At 38.5% G+C, this 16,766-nt stretch overlaps 1 protein-coding gene across 1 annotated transcript in view; it reads right to left on the bottom strand.

Moving 5' to 3' along the window:
- The window catches only part of ATPAF1 (ATP synthase mitochondrial F1 complex assembly factor 1), a 30,832-nt gene that overhangs the window by 11,516 nt on the left and 2,550 nt on the right, over nt 1-16,766 (bottom strand). Inside the window, exons 2-7 of the mRNA XM_070592963.1 lie at nt 15,308-15,416; nt 11,921-11,971; nt 11,270-11,332; nt 8,515-8,565; nt 7,249-7,296; nt 1,063-1,158 (exon numbers count right to left, since the gene is read on the bottom strand). Of these exons, the coding sequence (XP_070449064.1) occupies nt 1,063-1,158; nt 7,249-7,296; nt 8,515-8,565; nt 11,270-11,332; nt 11,921-11,971; nt 15,308-15,416 (418 nt within the window). The remainder of the gene's footprint in view (nt 1-1,062; nt 1,159-7,248; nt 7,297-8,514; nt 8,566-11,269; nt 11,333-11,920; nt 11,972-15,307; nt 15,417-16,766) is intronic.

Genomic DNA, 16,766 nt, shown 5'->3' with positions numbered 1-16,766 from the left:
GACATCAAATATTGGTTATTATACTATGTGTCCCATAAATGATTGTTGGATTAGGGGCCGGCCCCATGGCCGAGTGTTTAAGTTCAAGCACTCTGCTTCGGCAGCCCAAGGTTTGCTGGTTCAGATCCTGGGTGTGGACCTACACACCGCTCATCAAGCCATGTTGTGGTGGCATCTCACATGGAAGAACTAGAATGAACTACAACTAGGATACACAACTATGCACTGGGCTTTGGGGAGAAGAAAAAAAAAAAGGAGGAAGGTTGGCAACAGATGTTAGCTCAGGGCCAATCTTGCTCACCAAAAAAAAGTATACTTAAAAAAAAGTATTGTTGGATGAGTTATAAAATAAAGTGAAAGCTGCCTCCTCATTCTATTTTTTTCCTTCCTTTTTTTTAAACAAATATTTTACAATTTTTGGATACAATCACAAGGAGTATAGTCATGAGCAAACCCTCATTCTATTTTGTACTCTCTTTACTCCAGCTTTAAAGCCATTATAATATATGCTTGTTTTTGCCAGATTTGGCCTCCAAATAAATAATAGCAAGTCTAGTCATGATCTAATTTAAAATACTGACTTATTTTAAAAGTGTCAAATGCTTTGGATTGAATTTCTCAATCTAATATTCTGGAATAAAACAAAGAAAAAGAAAGGAAGGAGAGAAGCAAAAAACCCAACATCTATGGATTGGAAACTATGCATCTAGCACCTTGGAAAGTGCTGACCTGGTTAAAAAGACACAAGACACAGAACTTACCTTAAGGTTAAAAAGATAACCATCATAACTCACCTATGTTTGTTAAGCAAGGCACATGTAGGAAATGTCTGGGGAAGAGATAGGAGAGAGCCAGAAGTACCCTGAGAACATGTTTTGGTGTCTTTTCCAATTTTTAGCTATTGAGTAGGCCTAGAAAGCTAGCCCAACATCAAAACACAATCATTCACAGCAAATACTCCTGGGAGTTGGTAGATATTCTGTGTCCTCAAGCCTCAGCAGGTGCTCGTGTTCCCAAAAGGGGTGGCATCTTTCCTCTAGGGGATGAGCACAAGCCACCTACCTGAATATTTATAAGTGCAGTGAAGTGGAGCTCAGCACCTGTCCACTGTCCTACAAAGAACTCATAGCCTTCCCTTCTCGGCAGTGCACAGAGAAACTGTGGGAAACACACACACAAGGAGACAGATGAATAAATAAAATCATTTACTCCGTGTTCAACCACCTGGATCATTCACTTCTTCAATGTTTGGTTTTTAAAACATTTTTTAAAATTATGAAATTCCTAGGGATAATATAACAAACATGCATATATTTTGCAACCCATCTAAGAAAGAAAGCGTTAGAGATCCAATTGAAGCTCTCTGTAACCCATTCTAATCCCATTCCAGGGTAACATCTATTCTGCATCTTGTGTCTGTCATTCTCCCTCAGGTTTTTATATACTTTTAATGTATGGTATGTGTATATCCATAAACAAGAAACAGTACTGTTTGCATGTTTAAAAACTTAAATCTTATCAAACTATATGTATACTTTTACAACTTGCTTTTTTCACTTCACAGTATACTTCTGAGATTTATCCATGTTGATAAATATAACTCCAATTCAGTAATTTTCACTGTTGTATGGAATTCTACTACAGAAATTTACCATAATTTATCTATTCCTCTATTGATGAACATTTGGGTCTTTTTCAATTTCTAAACTTTGTAATGCTGCTGAATTAACTTTTGTTCCAATTATTGTAATCACTTCATATTCTCTCATCTGAGGCTGATACTGGAATATGGCTCCAAACACAAGAAATGATGAATTTTATGCTTGAGGTGTTTAGAATTGGGGATGAGTGTGGAGAAGAGAATGGTGCCAGAACAAAATGAAGTATAATCAGACCAATATGCATTAGTCATGGAGTCGTATCCTTCTTGCCAACCACTCAGGCTCTGTTTTACTATTATTAGATGAGATAACTTCAGTGACTATCTAATAGCTGATCCATTGTTAGGGAAAAAATTTTTCTTTAGAGCTTTATTGAGGTATACTTGAAGTAAAGTAAGTTGCACATATTTAAAGTGTACAATTATATGAGTTTTGACATTTGTATACTGTGAAACTATTACCACAATCAACATAATGAACATATCGATCATCTCCAAAAATTTCTCCAAAAAGTCTGTTTGTAATTCACACCTCTCTCTCCCCAACTGTCCCTAAGCAACTACTGATTTGATTTTTGTCATTATCAGCCAGTCTGCATTTTCTAGGATTTTGTATAAATGGAACCATAAAATCGTACTTTTTGCGTTGGCTTCTTTCAGTCAGCATAATTGTTTTATGATCTATCCACCTTACCGCATATATCAAGAGTTCATTTCTTCTTATTGCTGAATATTATTCCACTGTATATGTACACACATACACAGTTTCTTTATTCACTTACCTGTGATAGGTCTGGATATTTTTCAGTATTTGGATATTACAAATAAAGCTGTTATGAACGTTTGTGTACAAGGCATTGTATGGACACATGCTTTCAGGTCTCTTGGGAAAATATCTAGAAGTAGAATGGCTGGGTAGTATGGCAGGTATATGCTTAACTTGTAAAGAAACTGCCAGACTGTTTTCTAGTGGTTGTACTATTTCCCATTATTACCAGCAGTATATCAGAGTTCTAGTCGCTCCATATCCTCACCAATACTTGGTATGGTCAGTCTTTTAAATTTGAGTCGTTCTAGTGGTATCTCACTGTGGTTTTAATTTGCATTCCCATTATGACTAATGATGTCGAGCAACTTTTCAGGTACTTATCTGCCATTCCACCTTGTTGGTGTATTGTCTGAATCTTTTGCCATTTTTTTGGGTGTGTTTTTTTTAATTCATGTCATAATAGTTTATAATACTGTGAAATTTCAGTTGTACATTATTATTTGTCAGCCACCATATATATGTGCCCCTTTAGCCACTATGTCCAGCTCCCAACCCCTTTTCCCTCTGGTAACCACTCATCTGTTCTCTTTGTCCATGTGTTTGCTTACCTTCCAAATATGAGTGAAATCATATGGTGTTTGTCTTTCTCTGTCTGGCTTATCTCACTTAACATAATACCCTCACTTTCTATCCATGTTGCTGTGAATGGGACAGTTTTTCTTTTTTTATGGCTGAGTAAATATTCCATTGTATACACACACACACACACACACACACACACACACACACATATATCTATACACACACACCACTCTTCTTTATCCATTCATCAGTCAGTGGGCACTTGGGTTGCTTCCACATCTTGGCTATTGCAAGTAATGCTGCAATGAACATACGGGCGCATAAGTCTCTTTGAATTGTTGATTTCAAGTTCTTTGGAGAAATACCCAGTAGTGGGATAGCTGGGTTGTATGGTATTTCAATTTTTAGTTTTTTGAGAAGTCTCCATACTGTTTTCCATAGTGGTTGTACCAGTTTGCATTCCCACCAGCAGTGTATGAGGGTTTCCTTTTCTCCACATCCTCCAACATTTGTTGTTTTTTGTCTTGATAATTATAGCCATTCTAACAGGTATAAGGTGATATCTCGTTGTAGTTTTGATTTGCATTTCCCTGATGATTAGGGAGGTTGAACATCTTTTCATGCCTCTGTTGGCCATCTGTATATCTTCTTTGAAAAAATGTCTGGGGGCTGGCCACGTGGCATAGCGGTTAAGTTCTTAGGCTCTGCTTTGGTGGCTCAGGGTTCACCAGTCCAGATCCTGGGTGTGGACCTTGATAAGCACCACTTATCAAGCCATGCTATGGCAGGCCTCCCACATATAAAATAGAGGAAGATGGGCACGGATGTTAGCTCAGGGCCAATCTCCCTCAGCAAAAAGAGGAGGATTGGCAGCGGATGTTAGCTCAGGGCTAATCTTTCTCAAAAAGAAAAGAAAAGAAAAATGTCTGTTCATATCCTCTGCCCATTTTTTGATCAGGTTGTTTGTTTTTAGTTGTTGCGTTGTATGAGTTCTTTATATATTTTGGAGATTAACCCCTCATCGGATACATGATTTGCAAATATTTTCTCCCAGTTGGTGGGCTGTCTTTTCATTTTGTTCATGGTTTCCTTTGCATTGCAGAAGCGCTTTAGTCTGATGAAGTCTCGTTTGTTTATTTTTTCTTTTGTTTCCCTTGCCTGAGCAGATATGATATTTGAAAAGACCCTTTTAAGATTGATGTCAGAGTGTATTGCCTATATTTTCTTCTAGAAGTTTCATGGTTTCACGTCTTACCTTCAAGTCCTTGATCCATTTTGCGTTTATTTTTGTGTATGGCATAAGACAATGGTCTACTTTCATTCGTTTGCATGTGGCTGTCCAGTTTTCCCAACGCCATTTATTGAAGAGACTTTCCTTTCTCCGTTGTATGTTCTTAGCTCCCTGTCGAAGATTAGCTGTCTGTATATGTGTGGTTTTATTTCTGGGCTTTCAATTCTGTTCCATTGACCTGTGTGTCTGTTTTTGTAGCAGTACCATGCTGTTTTGATTACTATAGCTTTTTAGTATATTTTGAAGTCAGGGATTATGATGCCTCAAGCTTTGTTTCTTTTTCTCAGGATTGCTTCAGCTATTTAGGGTATTTTGTTACCCCATGTGAATCTTAGGATTCTTTGTTCTATTTCCGTGGAGAATGTCATTGAGATTCTGATTGGGAGTGCAATGAATCTGTAGATTGCTTTAGGTAGTATGGACATTTTAACTATGTTTATTCTTCCAATCCATGTGCATGGAATATCTTTCCATTTCTTTAGGTCATCGTCGATTTCTTTCAATAATATAGTTTTCATTGTATAGGTCTTTCACCTCCTTGGTTAAATTTATTCCTAGATATTTTATTCCTTTTTTTTTTTTCTTTAGGAAGATTAGCCCTGAGCTAACATCTGCCAATCCTCCTCTTTTTGCTGAGGAAGACTGGCCCTGAGCTAACATCCATGCCCATCTTCCTCTACTTTATATGTGGCACGCCTACCCCAGCATGGCATGCCAAGCGGTGCCATGTCCGCACCCGGGATCCGAACCGGCAAATCCCAGGCCACCAAAGCGGAACATGTGCACTTGACCGCTGCACCACCAGGCCGGCCCCAAGATATTTTATTCCTTTTGTTACAACTGTAAATGGGATTGTATTCTTGAGTTGTCTGTTAGTTCATTATTAAAGTATAGATATGCAACTGATTTTTCTAAGTTGATTTTGTACCCTGCAACTTTGCTGTAGTTGTTGATTATTTCTAATAGTTTTCTCATGAATTCTTTAGGGTTTTCTATATATAAAATCATATCGTCTGCAAACAGTGAGAGTTTCACTTCCTCCTTGCCAATGTGGATACCTCTTCTTTTTCTTGCTTAATTGCTCTGGCCAAAACTTCCAGTACTATGCTGAATAAGAGTGGTGAGAGAGGTTTTGCCCAGGTAGCTTGTCCTCTCACTATTAAGTTGTAAGAGCTTTTAATGTCTTCCAGATACAAGTCAGTTGTCAATATATGTCTTGCAAATATCTTTGCCCACTCTGTGCCTTGTTTTTTCATTTTCATAACAATGTCTTTTGAAAAGTAGAACATTTTAATTTTTTTTATCGTGGTAAAATATACATAACATAAAAGTTACCAATTTAACTATTAAGTGTACAATTCAGTGGCATTAAGTACATTAATGCCTTCCATCTCCAGAATTTTTTTCATCTTCCCAAACTGAAACTCCATACCCATTAAACAGTAACTCCCTGCCCCCCTTCCTCCCAGCCCCTAGCAACCACCATTCTACTTTCTGTCTATAAATTTGACTACTCTAGTACTTCATATAAATGGAATCATACAGTATTTGTCTTTTTGTGATATATTTTTGTTTTGTGTATATTTATATTCCATTTAGCCTAATGTCTACAAGGTTCATCCATGCTGTAGCATGTGTCAGAATTTCCTTCCTTTTTAAGGCTGAGTAATATTCTGTGTATTTATTTATACCCCCTTTTGTTTATCCATTAATCTATCAATGGACACTTGGATTGGTTCCAACTTTTGGCTATTGTGGCTAATAGTACTATGAACATGGGTATACAAATAGAAAAATTAAACTTTAATGAAATCTAATTTATTGATTTTTTTCTTTTATAGTTTGTGCTGTTTGTGACATACTTAAATCTTTGCCAAGCCCAAGATCACTAAGATTCAATCTAAGATTGTTTTTTCTAGAAGTTATATTTACATCTATGATCTGTTTTGAGTTAACTTTTGGATCTAGGGTGAGTAAGAATAGAGGTTCATCTTTTTCCTTATAGATATCCAATTGTTTTGCACTATTTGTTAGAAAGATTATCCTTTTCCCATTTAATTACCTCATCATCTTTGCTGAAAAACAACTGACCACACATATGTTGGTCTATTTCTGGATTCTCTATTCTGTTCCATTGATCTATATGTTTATCCTTATGCCAATACCACAGTGTCTTCATCACTGTAGCTTTATGATAAGTCTTGAAATCAGGTCACGTAAGTTTTCTAACTTGGTTCTTTTTCAAAATTGTTTTGTCATTCTAGGTCCTTTGGATGTCCAAATAAATTTGTATAATCAGCTTGTCATTTCTTTAAAAAATTATTTATTGGGATTATATTCAATACGGAGATCAACCGGGGAGAAATGACAATAATATTGAGTCATCCAATCCATGAACATGATATATCCCTCCATTTACTTTTATTTTCTCTCAGTAATGTTTGTAAATTGTTTTTGAGAATTCTAGAAATTATTACTGACATCAAGTCAGCTGGTCTACCTCACCTATTCCCTTTTCTTCAGGTCTTCTGGCAACTTATTACTCTAGTGACAATCTCATAATTCCTTTTAAGCACATACAATCAGGATAGCACGGCCAAAACTGTAAAGAAAACTGACAATAAGACAGAAACTTAAAGAAGGTTGAAAATATTAAGGTCTCAGGTGCTGCATCCAACGTTCACTTATATTGATAGATTAAGATCCAGATCAGAAAGGGCTGAGATGGGTCAGAGAGCCAAAAAGGCAGAGACATACTGGGCCAAACCCATGTGATTTCATAAGGCTGAAAGTCTCACGTATCAATACAATCAACATATGAGCATCTTTGTTAAATAAACAGAGCACTATAACATGTGAGACAGTATGAAGCATGAAGAGGTTGGTTAGAAAACATCCTTGTTTGGCAGCATTGATAAGCAATCCTCATGGTCAACAGAAACTTACTGTTGGACAGGACTGAGCCCGGTTCCAGATCAAATCAAACTTCTCTTCCTGTAGGTTGGAAAAGAATAAAATTCACAAACAGGAAAACATAAAAGGCCAGAGTCACATTTAAATTCACCAGTACTGCACTCTAGAACTAAAATACCACTAAAACAATCTCTTAAGTTCCATCATTTACAAATCGCTCTTACGACAGAGAGGAAAAACCAAGATGTATGCTTTGCTGTTCAATGTCAGAATTACATCTCAAGAGTGGATAGTCCAAATATTCCAAACTCTCCAGGGGATTCTGACAAATGTCAGAGATGTCAGGTCACTAAGTCTGTCTGAGGAAGAGCTAACAAGGCCTGTCTAAACAATGAATCAGTATGAGAGAGCTAAAATATCAAGAAAAGTGCAGATCCTTTTGGCTGTTGAACTCCTGCAGGGCAAGGGCATATACGTATAAGAGGCAGAAAACCCAACTCTCACAACAACCAAAGGGCCTGGCTTTATTTTTCTGTCTGTAAGTTTTCCCCCTTAATCTTACACTTACACATGTAAGCTCAGTATAATATGTATATATTTATCTATTTGCTTGATAAAAACTTAACCTAAGCTCCTTCCTCTTCAGGGAAGAAGAAGAACAATTAAAGAACTAGCTGATAACCCAGTACAGTACTTCAAATGCTTTCTTATGATAAAAGCCAATAGGACATTAAACCAAAAGAAGACAGCAACACCCGTTCCTAGTCACAGATCTCAATGGTCAAGCAGTGGCCAGTAACTATTTCCAAGACAGCAATTTCGAGAAAGGGAAAAAAACTAAGAAAATGCCACTTGCTAAAGGGAAATGCCAGAAAAAGACTAGGAGGAGGTTCCAAGTAAGCTCAGGTATAGGTCACTTAAGACAAGAAGGGAAGAAAGCCATGCTAGAGGTCCTGTCTTAAATTCCAATAGCTCGGTTGGAAAACAGCAAAAAGAAATAAAAGACTTGGAAATTGGAAGCTTGGAAATTGCTCAACATGAACTTACACCAGGCTCCCTTGTCAGAGACTTGACTCAAAGAGACATTTCTAAACCAGAGAAAGGAAAAACAAGAGCTATAAATATACCATATGGAGCTCCCAATCTTTGGTGTTTAGGGCATAATAAAAAACCTCAGAGCTATAAAGGCAAGTTCTCAAGAGGCAATAAATGTAGGAAAAGTAAAGGCAACTGCCTGCTAAGGTTAGAGACCTGACCTTCATGCTATAACACTTTCATTTTTCCCTCCAAACTACTTACAGGAATAACTGCGTAGACTGTATCTTTTGCTGCAAAATACTGCTGCCAAATCTGTACAAAAAAGAGAGAGTGTCTGTGACATGTGGGTAATCTTTTCAATCTGCGCCACGAAATGGTGACAGCTTTCATTGCTCAGAGTAATATGCTATTTGATAACAGGGAGGAAAACCCAATGTAATGCTTTTATTACTGGTACATGATTACAAAAAAGATTTAATACCATCTACTCTTCTAGATGATTAAACTGTAACTCTTAATAACAAATTCCTGTCAGAGAAATGGACTCTATGACCTTATTAATCATTTCTCTTAAGAAGTGCCTTGGGTGTAACAGACAAGCTCTTTTTTTCATATCTTCTCTCTTCCCTCCCAAAACTCATACTCCCCAGCACATGTGGGCATTCTCAGAGAGCCAGGATATCAGTCATTCAGAACCCAGGGTGTGGAGTCAGGGGGACCTAGATGCAAATCCCAGGTCTAATCATTTGCTGGCTATGCTACTTTGGGCAAATTACTGAAAATCACTAAATAACATCAATATAATCATCAATAAAATAGCAATAATATCAACCTCACAGGACTGCTGTGAAGACTAGGTGAAATAATGTAGGTTTGTGCTTAGCACAACAGAATTACAATGCAAACCAGAGCCCAGGTGTTCTGAGGGCAACAAAGAGGCACTTAACCCAAGTAAGGGAACAAGTGCCAGAGGAAGGGACACTGGAGCTATATCCTAAAGAATGATCAAGAGTCAAACAGGTGAATGGGGATGCTGGGGAGATAAACAGATAGAAGATAAGAGATGTATTCTAAGCAGAGAACAGCATTAGCAGAGACACAGAAGTTGGGACAGGCATCATAGCCAAGGCAACACCTGAGTGAGCTGGTGTTAAACAACGGGTCACCCTCCTTTAGAGTTGCTCTGCTTTGTCAACATCCCCATTAAAATGGGGGGCCCTAACTGGAGACATTAATCAAAGTGTGATCTAACCAACACAGAACACAGAAGGACTGTTATCTCCTAAGACCCGGGCAAATCACTCTACCAATGCAGCCTGAGGCTGCTTTTTTTTTTCCCGCATGTTAAAACACTGTCCTCTCATTTTAAGGAGAGCATATCCTGCTTATTTTTATTTAATTTATATTAGTAGATAGTTTATGAATCAACAATGAATATGAGACTCATGGATGTTTCCTAACATAGTTGACCTTGGTTACTCAAAATTATTTTAACGAACAAATTTTTATTAAAATTATAGGTCTGAATGGTATCTGTCATGTGATCAGCCCTCCTGGGCTGGCTTCCCCCTCCCCTAAAGGACATGCTTGGTGTCTACTTTCCACTGGCAACTCTTCCCAAAGGCACAGTTGAGGTCTCCCCGAGACTTTGCATGAACCTCTATTAACAGAAGTTAGAACCCTGTGTTGTCCTTATTTGTCTTTGTGTCTGTCCTTCCACTGGGCTAAAAACCCCTTGAGAGTAGGGAGTTCTCTCACTTGTTTCCATGTCTGGCACAGAGCCTGACATTTAATAGGTATTCAACAAATGCTTGCTGAAATGAAATGAATGATAAAGCACCCAAAGGAAACCCATGGCAACTGGCACAACTTCTCGTAAGGGAGTATGACGCAGAGTCAAACAGATAGAGGTTGAGTCCCAGCTCTACCACTGACTAAGTTACTTAATCTCTTTAAGTTACAGTTTCCTCAGTTGTAAATTGGGAATAACAGCACTTACTTTACAAGATGACTATTAGAATTTAATGAAATAGTGCATATGAAGAACTAAGTCAGTTCCTAACACACAGTACACTGCTTTTATTATATTCTGATTCTCTCAATCTACCTAAAATGTAATTCATGGATCTATAAGGGATGCCAATAAATAGCTTTCTATAGCATAATTAGAGAAAAGATTCATAGACATGAAAATTTAAATAGCAATGCAAAGCAAGGCACATGGAATGACCAAACAGGCAGGATAGATCATGAATGCTCTGAAGGAAGGTGTCCAGGAAGCTTCCTGCAGGAGGTCCTATAATAATGGAGGACTCTGAATGCCCGGTAAAGGAATATGGGAAGTCAATGAACATTTGTGAGCAGGTTACTTACATAATATTTATTTTTATTCATTTATTTAAAAACACAAATATAGCACTTACTCTGTGCCAGGCACTGTTCTAAGTACTTTACAAATATTGTTTAATTCCCCAAATAACTCTATGAGGTAAGTACTATTATCTCCACGTTATAGATGTGGAAACTAAGGCCCAGAGAGGTTAACTAACTTATCAAAGTCATACAGCTCATAAGTGGCAGAGCTAGGACTTAAAGCAGGCAGCTTGGTTCTGGAGTTTGTGTTCTTAACCAACACACTATGCCTCTCCATAATGAAAAGAGAACTTTAAGAGAACTCAACTGGTGAGGCTATGATAGGGGGAGTGGGAGAAATGAGAGCAGGGAACCCTATCTAGAAAGGTAGTGCAGTAATCCAGGTATAGAGTAGTGACAATTTCAAATAAGGTATGGGCAATAGGAATGAAAAAAAAAGGGGACATTTGAGTTGATGAGACATACAGGAGTGAGACCAAGAAAGACAAGTTTTCTTATGCCACTGTTTTTCACATAATTCATCACTTTTGCTTTCTCTTTCTAGAAAGAGGCATCAGGAAAATGTATGCTCCTTTCTATTTTCAGATTTGGTTCACAGGGCACACGCTTTCATGAAGTATGCCAATCTGTTTTCATTCATTACCTGTTTTATTTCTTCTGCAGTTTTGTCTTTCACCATCTCAATGTTAAAGATTGAACTGAGAGTCTGAAAGAGAAAATAACAGGCAATTAACACCCACAAAAATAAAACAGCTTAACTCTATCTCTAAGCCTTGTGGGAAGGAATATGTCAGGACAGTGAAGCATATCTTTAATAAGCAGAGAACAAGTATAAAAAAACCCAAATGCTCAGAGAAGGCAGCTGCCAAGCCCAGGCAGGGTTTCACCATCCTATTCCCAGGGAGTATCTAAGGGACTTCCCAAATGCTTCATCCTCATTAATGAGCACTGGTAAGAGGAGAAAGTTGGGTTGTTACCTTTAATTTAACTGCTATTCTACCAGGGGTGGCTTCTTATTTGCAAAGTAAACATGTTTTTATTTGATTTTTTGAACACTTCTTCCTATAGAAAGGAAGGGTATCACTATATTTCCTTCGTATTTCCTCTAGCCCTGCCAGGACCCATTCTATGCTAGGGGTCATATCAAGGACACAAAAATTCATAGAACTATTTCTTATCTCCACAGTTGGAAAATCACAGAATCACTGAACCACAGTAAATATGTTCAAATTTGCAGCTTCTTGTTATAGATGTTCCATATGACTTCAGACTTGTATGTTGAACGGAAACCTACCTTGTCCTTAGTGAATCCTCTTCTCAGAGGCTGTTTCCCCAAGGTGTCTGTCTGGAATACATGATAAGACAAGATATTAATCTACACTTTACTCATAAGAAAAAGACCACCAAGCTAGGTGCGATGCCCAATGTCTCATTTAGTAATTTTGTAACTGAGAATTCACTTCTCGCTACTCTTTATAGTAACTATACACACTGTTAAGAGTTATTGTTTGTGAGACCTTTCTTTGACTAAGATTCTGAGATACGGAGATAAGAAAGGACTTCTTTGTTAGCAATCACCAATTACTAGTCCTGAGTCCATTCTATACCTGACACTATGGATATGAGGGGCTCCTTCCCAGAATGAGGCCTGCTTGGGCTTCCTGTGCTCTTCCCTCTGAGCTGCTCCACAGTAAGCCACAGGGGAGGTGAGAAATGGAAAGACGTATTTCCCCAGGCTGCTTCTTATCTGTGACAGCACTTGTGATGGCAGACATCCTCAACAGACCACAGAGTCTTTTCAAATACTTGGTCTTAACATTCCCTCCATCAAATTAGACTCCTCTTCAAAAAAGGTCAAGAATAAGTGAAAGTGATTATTTTCTCTCCTAGCACACTATCTCTCATAAAGGCCACAGTCAGGAAATCCTGTTTCGAGTTGTTTCTGATAATAGGGAAGGGTTGTTCTGAGTCTTCCACTCAATTTCTTAGCTCAAGACCAAGCCTTTCAGAGAGAAGGAGTACAATCGACATCTGGGATTCTGAAGCTGAAAACACTTTCTGTATAAAACTCTGCCTTTTGTTATTCTGTGCTTTAATGTATCCAAATCTTTCATAAATGATGCCCCTAGAATTCATACCCACAAGTTAGACAAAAGCCTGGTGTAGAAAAACCTACTGGATACACTCTGGTCTTCTTGGTCATACTCCTACACATTGGGCGCATCCTAACGCAGTCTTTCCTTCATATATAAACAGTCCAGAAAAGAAAAACTTGATTTCATTTTCATACCACTCACCTTCAGATGTATTGTGAAAATAAAACAAACAAAATCCTCCATTCATGCAGCTGCCTTCACCTTTCAATCACTAAGCCCAGTGTATTCTTTTCCCACAATGTCCCTCCAATCCATTCTTTGTTTCTGTTTTCACTCAGAGAAATAAAAAATTTAAGCTCTAAATAAAAGCTTATTGCATTTAATCTAATTTAAGACACTACTGATCTTAAGAAATACCATTATTTTATGTATCAGAAAATGATGCCAATTAATAACATAATACTTTCCTATCACATCAATTTTACGACAATTTTGGAGATGTTAAAATGTAAAAAAAAAAAAATGTGGGCTTTAGAACCAATGAAATAAAGTAATTAAAATTATAGTTGAAACTATGTGCCAAGTCTCAAGAGCATTTCATAAAAAATTTAAATGGGTACTTCACTACTCTCCTACAGATGCGTTGGAAATCTGCGGGGAAGACTTTTTTGTTATCACAATAATTGGATGGTGACACCTCCATTTATGGGAGTAGCAGTGGTGCCAAATGAGCTGCAATTTTGCAGATGTGTTCCATATAATGAAGAATTTTCCTTCATCCTGCACAACTTTTCAATGTCTAGCCAGACATCCTTATAGGTGAAAAACCTTTTTATAATTACTTGGGCCTAGAAACTAACTGTTTTTCTTTCTTTCTTTTTCAACAGAGTTTTAATAAACACTGAATTTTTCAGAAATGTAACTACAACATGACTTGAGAGAAGACTGTACGTTGCGGAGTCTCACGAGGGTCACTGATAACAACACTGCTGATGGTTTGGGAGTTTTTACAACTATCAACACGACACCTGTGTACCAGGCAGCATCTGCTGCTTTTGTATTCATGGTGATTTCACAGGTAGGGGAAAGCATCTGAGACTGTATAAGGTCTCACAGCATAGTGTGCCCTAGAATTTACATACTAAAATACGTATTTTATAAAAAAATACTTTCCTCTATATTACATTAGGGCATTATATTGACTTTTTTCCTCCTGAAATTATGTGTGTAGGTGGGTTATACTGTCTACATTTCATTTCAGGGTAGAAAAGGTGTAATTAAAATTTATTATAAAAAGGGCACGTCGGGTCTCATGCGGTAGGGAACCAATGACTCAAAGAAAAGAGAAGGCTTTGGGAATGGAGTCATTAGCCATTAGCCTTCCTCTATCTAGCTACACAAGACAGACAGTAAGTGAATATTTACACAAGTGTTGCCATAATTTAAATTAAATCTTCACTTATTCTGCATCTTGTCATCATAAAGTTGAATTTCTAAGTCTGTTTACAAAAAGGGGCAAAGAGATTTCCCATGTAATACTGAAAGTTTACAATACAGTAATATTTCGAAAAGCTATTGACTTGTAACCTTGACACTATAAATGTTTATTATAGGAAATTGCATTTGTTAAAATATTTGTAGTAGAGAGCTGTTTGGTCACATAAAGTTGTAAACTATGTTTGTCACAGGAGGTTGAATTTGCTCCCCAACCTTGTGACGATCAGTGCATTGACTATTGGTCTTGTTCTAATTAACTCAACCAGTTATGAAAAGACTGAGTGGATTCTCTTAAAATTTAGGATACTCAGGGCAAAAAAAATTATTTCCCAAGTATAAAATAAACATCTCTCATTTTAAAACACAATGTAGAATGCCAATTTTCCACTGTAACTACCTTATTTCAGGACCATGCAGCCCACACGTGGATTACTGCATATTCTCCCTGATTTCAGCCTCTCCCACTCCAATTTGTTCTGTGTACCACCCTAGATTAGTATTTCTAAAATCATAGGTTATGAAATCAATTTAGTGGATTGTGGCTGAGGTTTTTTAAAAGACGAAAAATAGTAAGTGTGCACTGCATGTAGTAAAAATAAGCATTGTTTTGCAAAAATTTTGTTTCGGTTAAATCATACACATATGTATGAACTAAACTGCAATGTAAAATCTATTTCTTAATGTGGGCCATTGTCACAAAGTTTGAAAAGCACTGCATTAGATAAGTTTTCCTATATGCAGCTTTCAACATGCTTCTCCCCAGCTTTGATTCTTGTTTAAGGATAGTAATAGCTATTGAGCACTTTTCTGGCCCCCTGATCTCTACAGCCCACCGCCATGTGTGTCTTGCTCTGACCACCTGACTGCACCTCCTGGGAGCAGGTACTACTCTTTTCATCCCTCTCTATCTCCACTATGACCACAGTACCTTGCCAGACGGAGCAGGATACCATTAATGGGTGGAGACTGAACTGAACAGAGAGAGGCTATGCTCAGTTCATCCAGCTGACCCATCAATCAGCCCACTCCCAGGATAAGGGTTAGTTGAGGGGCTCTAGAGCACTGGTGAGCCAAGGGGCAGGTCTTACCTTCTGTTCCACACATTTGATAAAGTCACCTTGCCTGGAGTGCCCCACTGGCTGCTTTCGAAACTCAATGCGCTTCTCCAGTCGGGACTCAAAAACAGCTGGGTCAGACCTGCTCAAAGGTAAACCAGAAATTAAACCACCTGGGAATTTTTGGATTTGGAAATAACAAAGCATCATGTTTCACTTCGAGAGAGAGGACACAGGCATTTAGAGGCTGAAGGATTCGCTTAGTTCATCAGGCCTGAGCACAGGCCTAGAAATCAAGAAAGTGGAAAAAGAAATTCAGTTATTCCACTATTGTTAAACCTCAAGGGCCTGTGTAGTATCTTTCTCCTGCAGGACATTCCTTAGAGGTGACAAAGAGCTTGGTCCCTCAGGCACTTACACTCTGGGTACTTGGAATTCAAATCCTCAAGATGGGAAGGGGACTTTGAGGTCATCTTCCTGAGTCACTTCCTCTGGCAGGAATCCAACAGCATTCCTACTAGGTATTAAGCTTTTACTTGAACACATCTAATTCTTGGACATCTTCTTCTCCCCGGACCCAGGCAGAACATGTGTTTATTCAGATGCAGGTGATTCAGAGGCTTCAGGCAGCTTATTTTGTAGAAGATTTAGCACCTGAATAGCTCCCTAACCCTCTCTCCAAAGAATCTGCTCCTGCAGATGGAACATCAGAACTTGTCCTTTATGTCAAAATGGGCTGGTCTTCGGGCCTGAAGTCCAGGTTGGGGCTGCTGCCCTTGTTAAGAATTCTTCCGGCTGTGTAGCTGGCAATGCAATATTTGTCTCTGTACACTTTGGTGAAGACATTATACAGGGACTCCAGCTCCTCAGCGAAGAAGCCTGTTGTGTCACAAGTGAGGTGTGCAGGATCCAAGGACATCTTGGTCACCTCTCTGCTTGAGTCCTTTCTGGTCAAGGCTCTGTAGGGGCCCCTTTTCCATAAAACTCCTTTCCGGAGGTGACATCAAACACTACTCCCTTCACTGCCACATATGTGAACAGATCTTTTCTTCCCCTCCATAGCAGGCCAGCTCCTCAGTACAGAGTTGCTCCAGGAGTCCTGCTTGGTGGAGTGTGGCACCTGCCCAGCCAGGGCTGCTAGCGCCAGGACCAGGGTCAGTGCTGCCAATGTTTACAGCCACACCTGGGCCTGTCATGGAGACTGGACAGAGAGAGCGAGGGGCGGCCTGGGCAGTGGAGTCTGTGCATTCTCACCTTGGACATCTTTTATTATTAAAATTCTCTGAGCTTAAATTTATCCCTTTGTATCTTTCACCCTCAGGAACAAGAGAAAATGTCTAATTCCTTTTATACGAGCACCTGAAAATCATTATTAAGTCACCCCCTAGATTTCTCTTCTCTAGGTTAAATTTCCTTAGTTTTCTTGGCTCCTTTCCATATATGTGATTGGTGACTCTTTCCTCACTGCGCACCTGCTCTCTGCACACTCTCG

The sequence above is a fragment of the Equus przewalskii genome, chromosome 2 (assembly GCF_037783145.1).
Source record: "Equus przewalskii isolate Varuska chromosome 2, EquPr2, whole genome shotgun sequence".
Classification (NCBI taxonomy): domain Eukaryota; kingdom Metazoa; phylum Chordata; class Mammalia; order Perissodactyla; family Equidae; genus Equus; species Equus przewalskii.
Note: the sequence above shows the minus strand (reverse complement) of the source record. Positions and strands in the feature narration are given on the sequence as shown.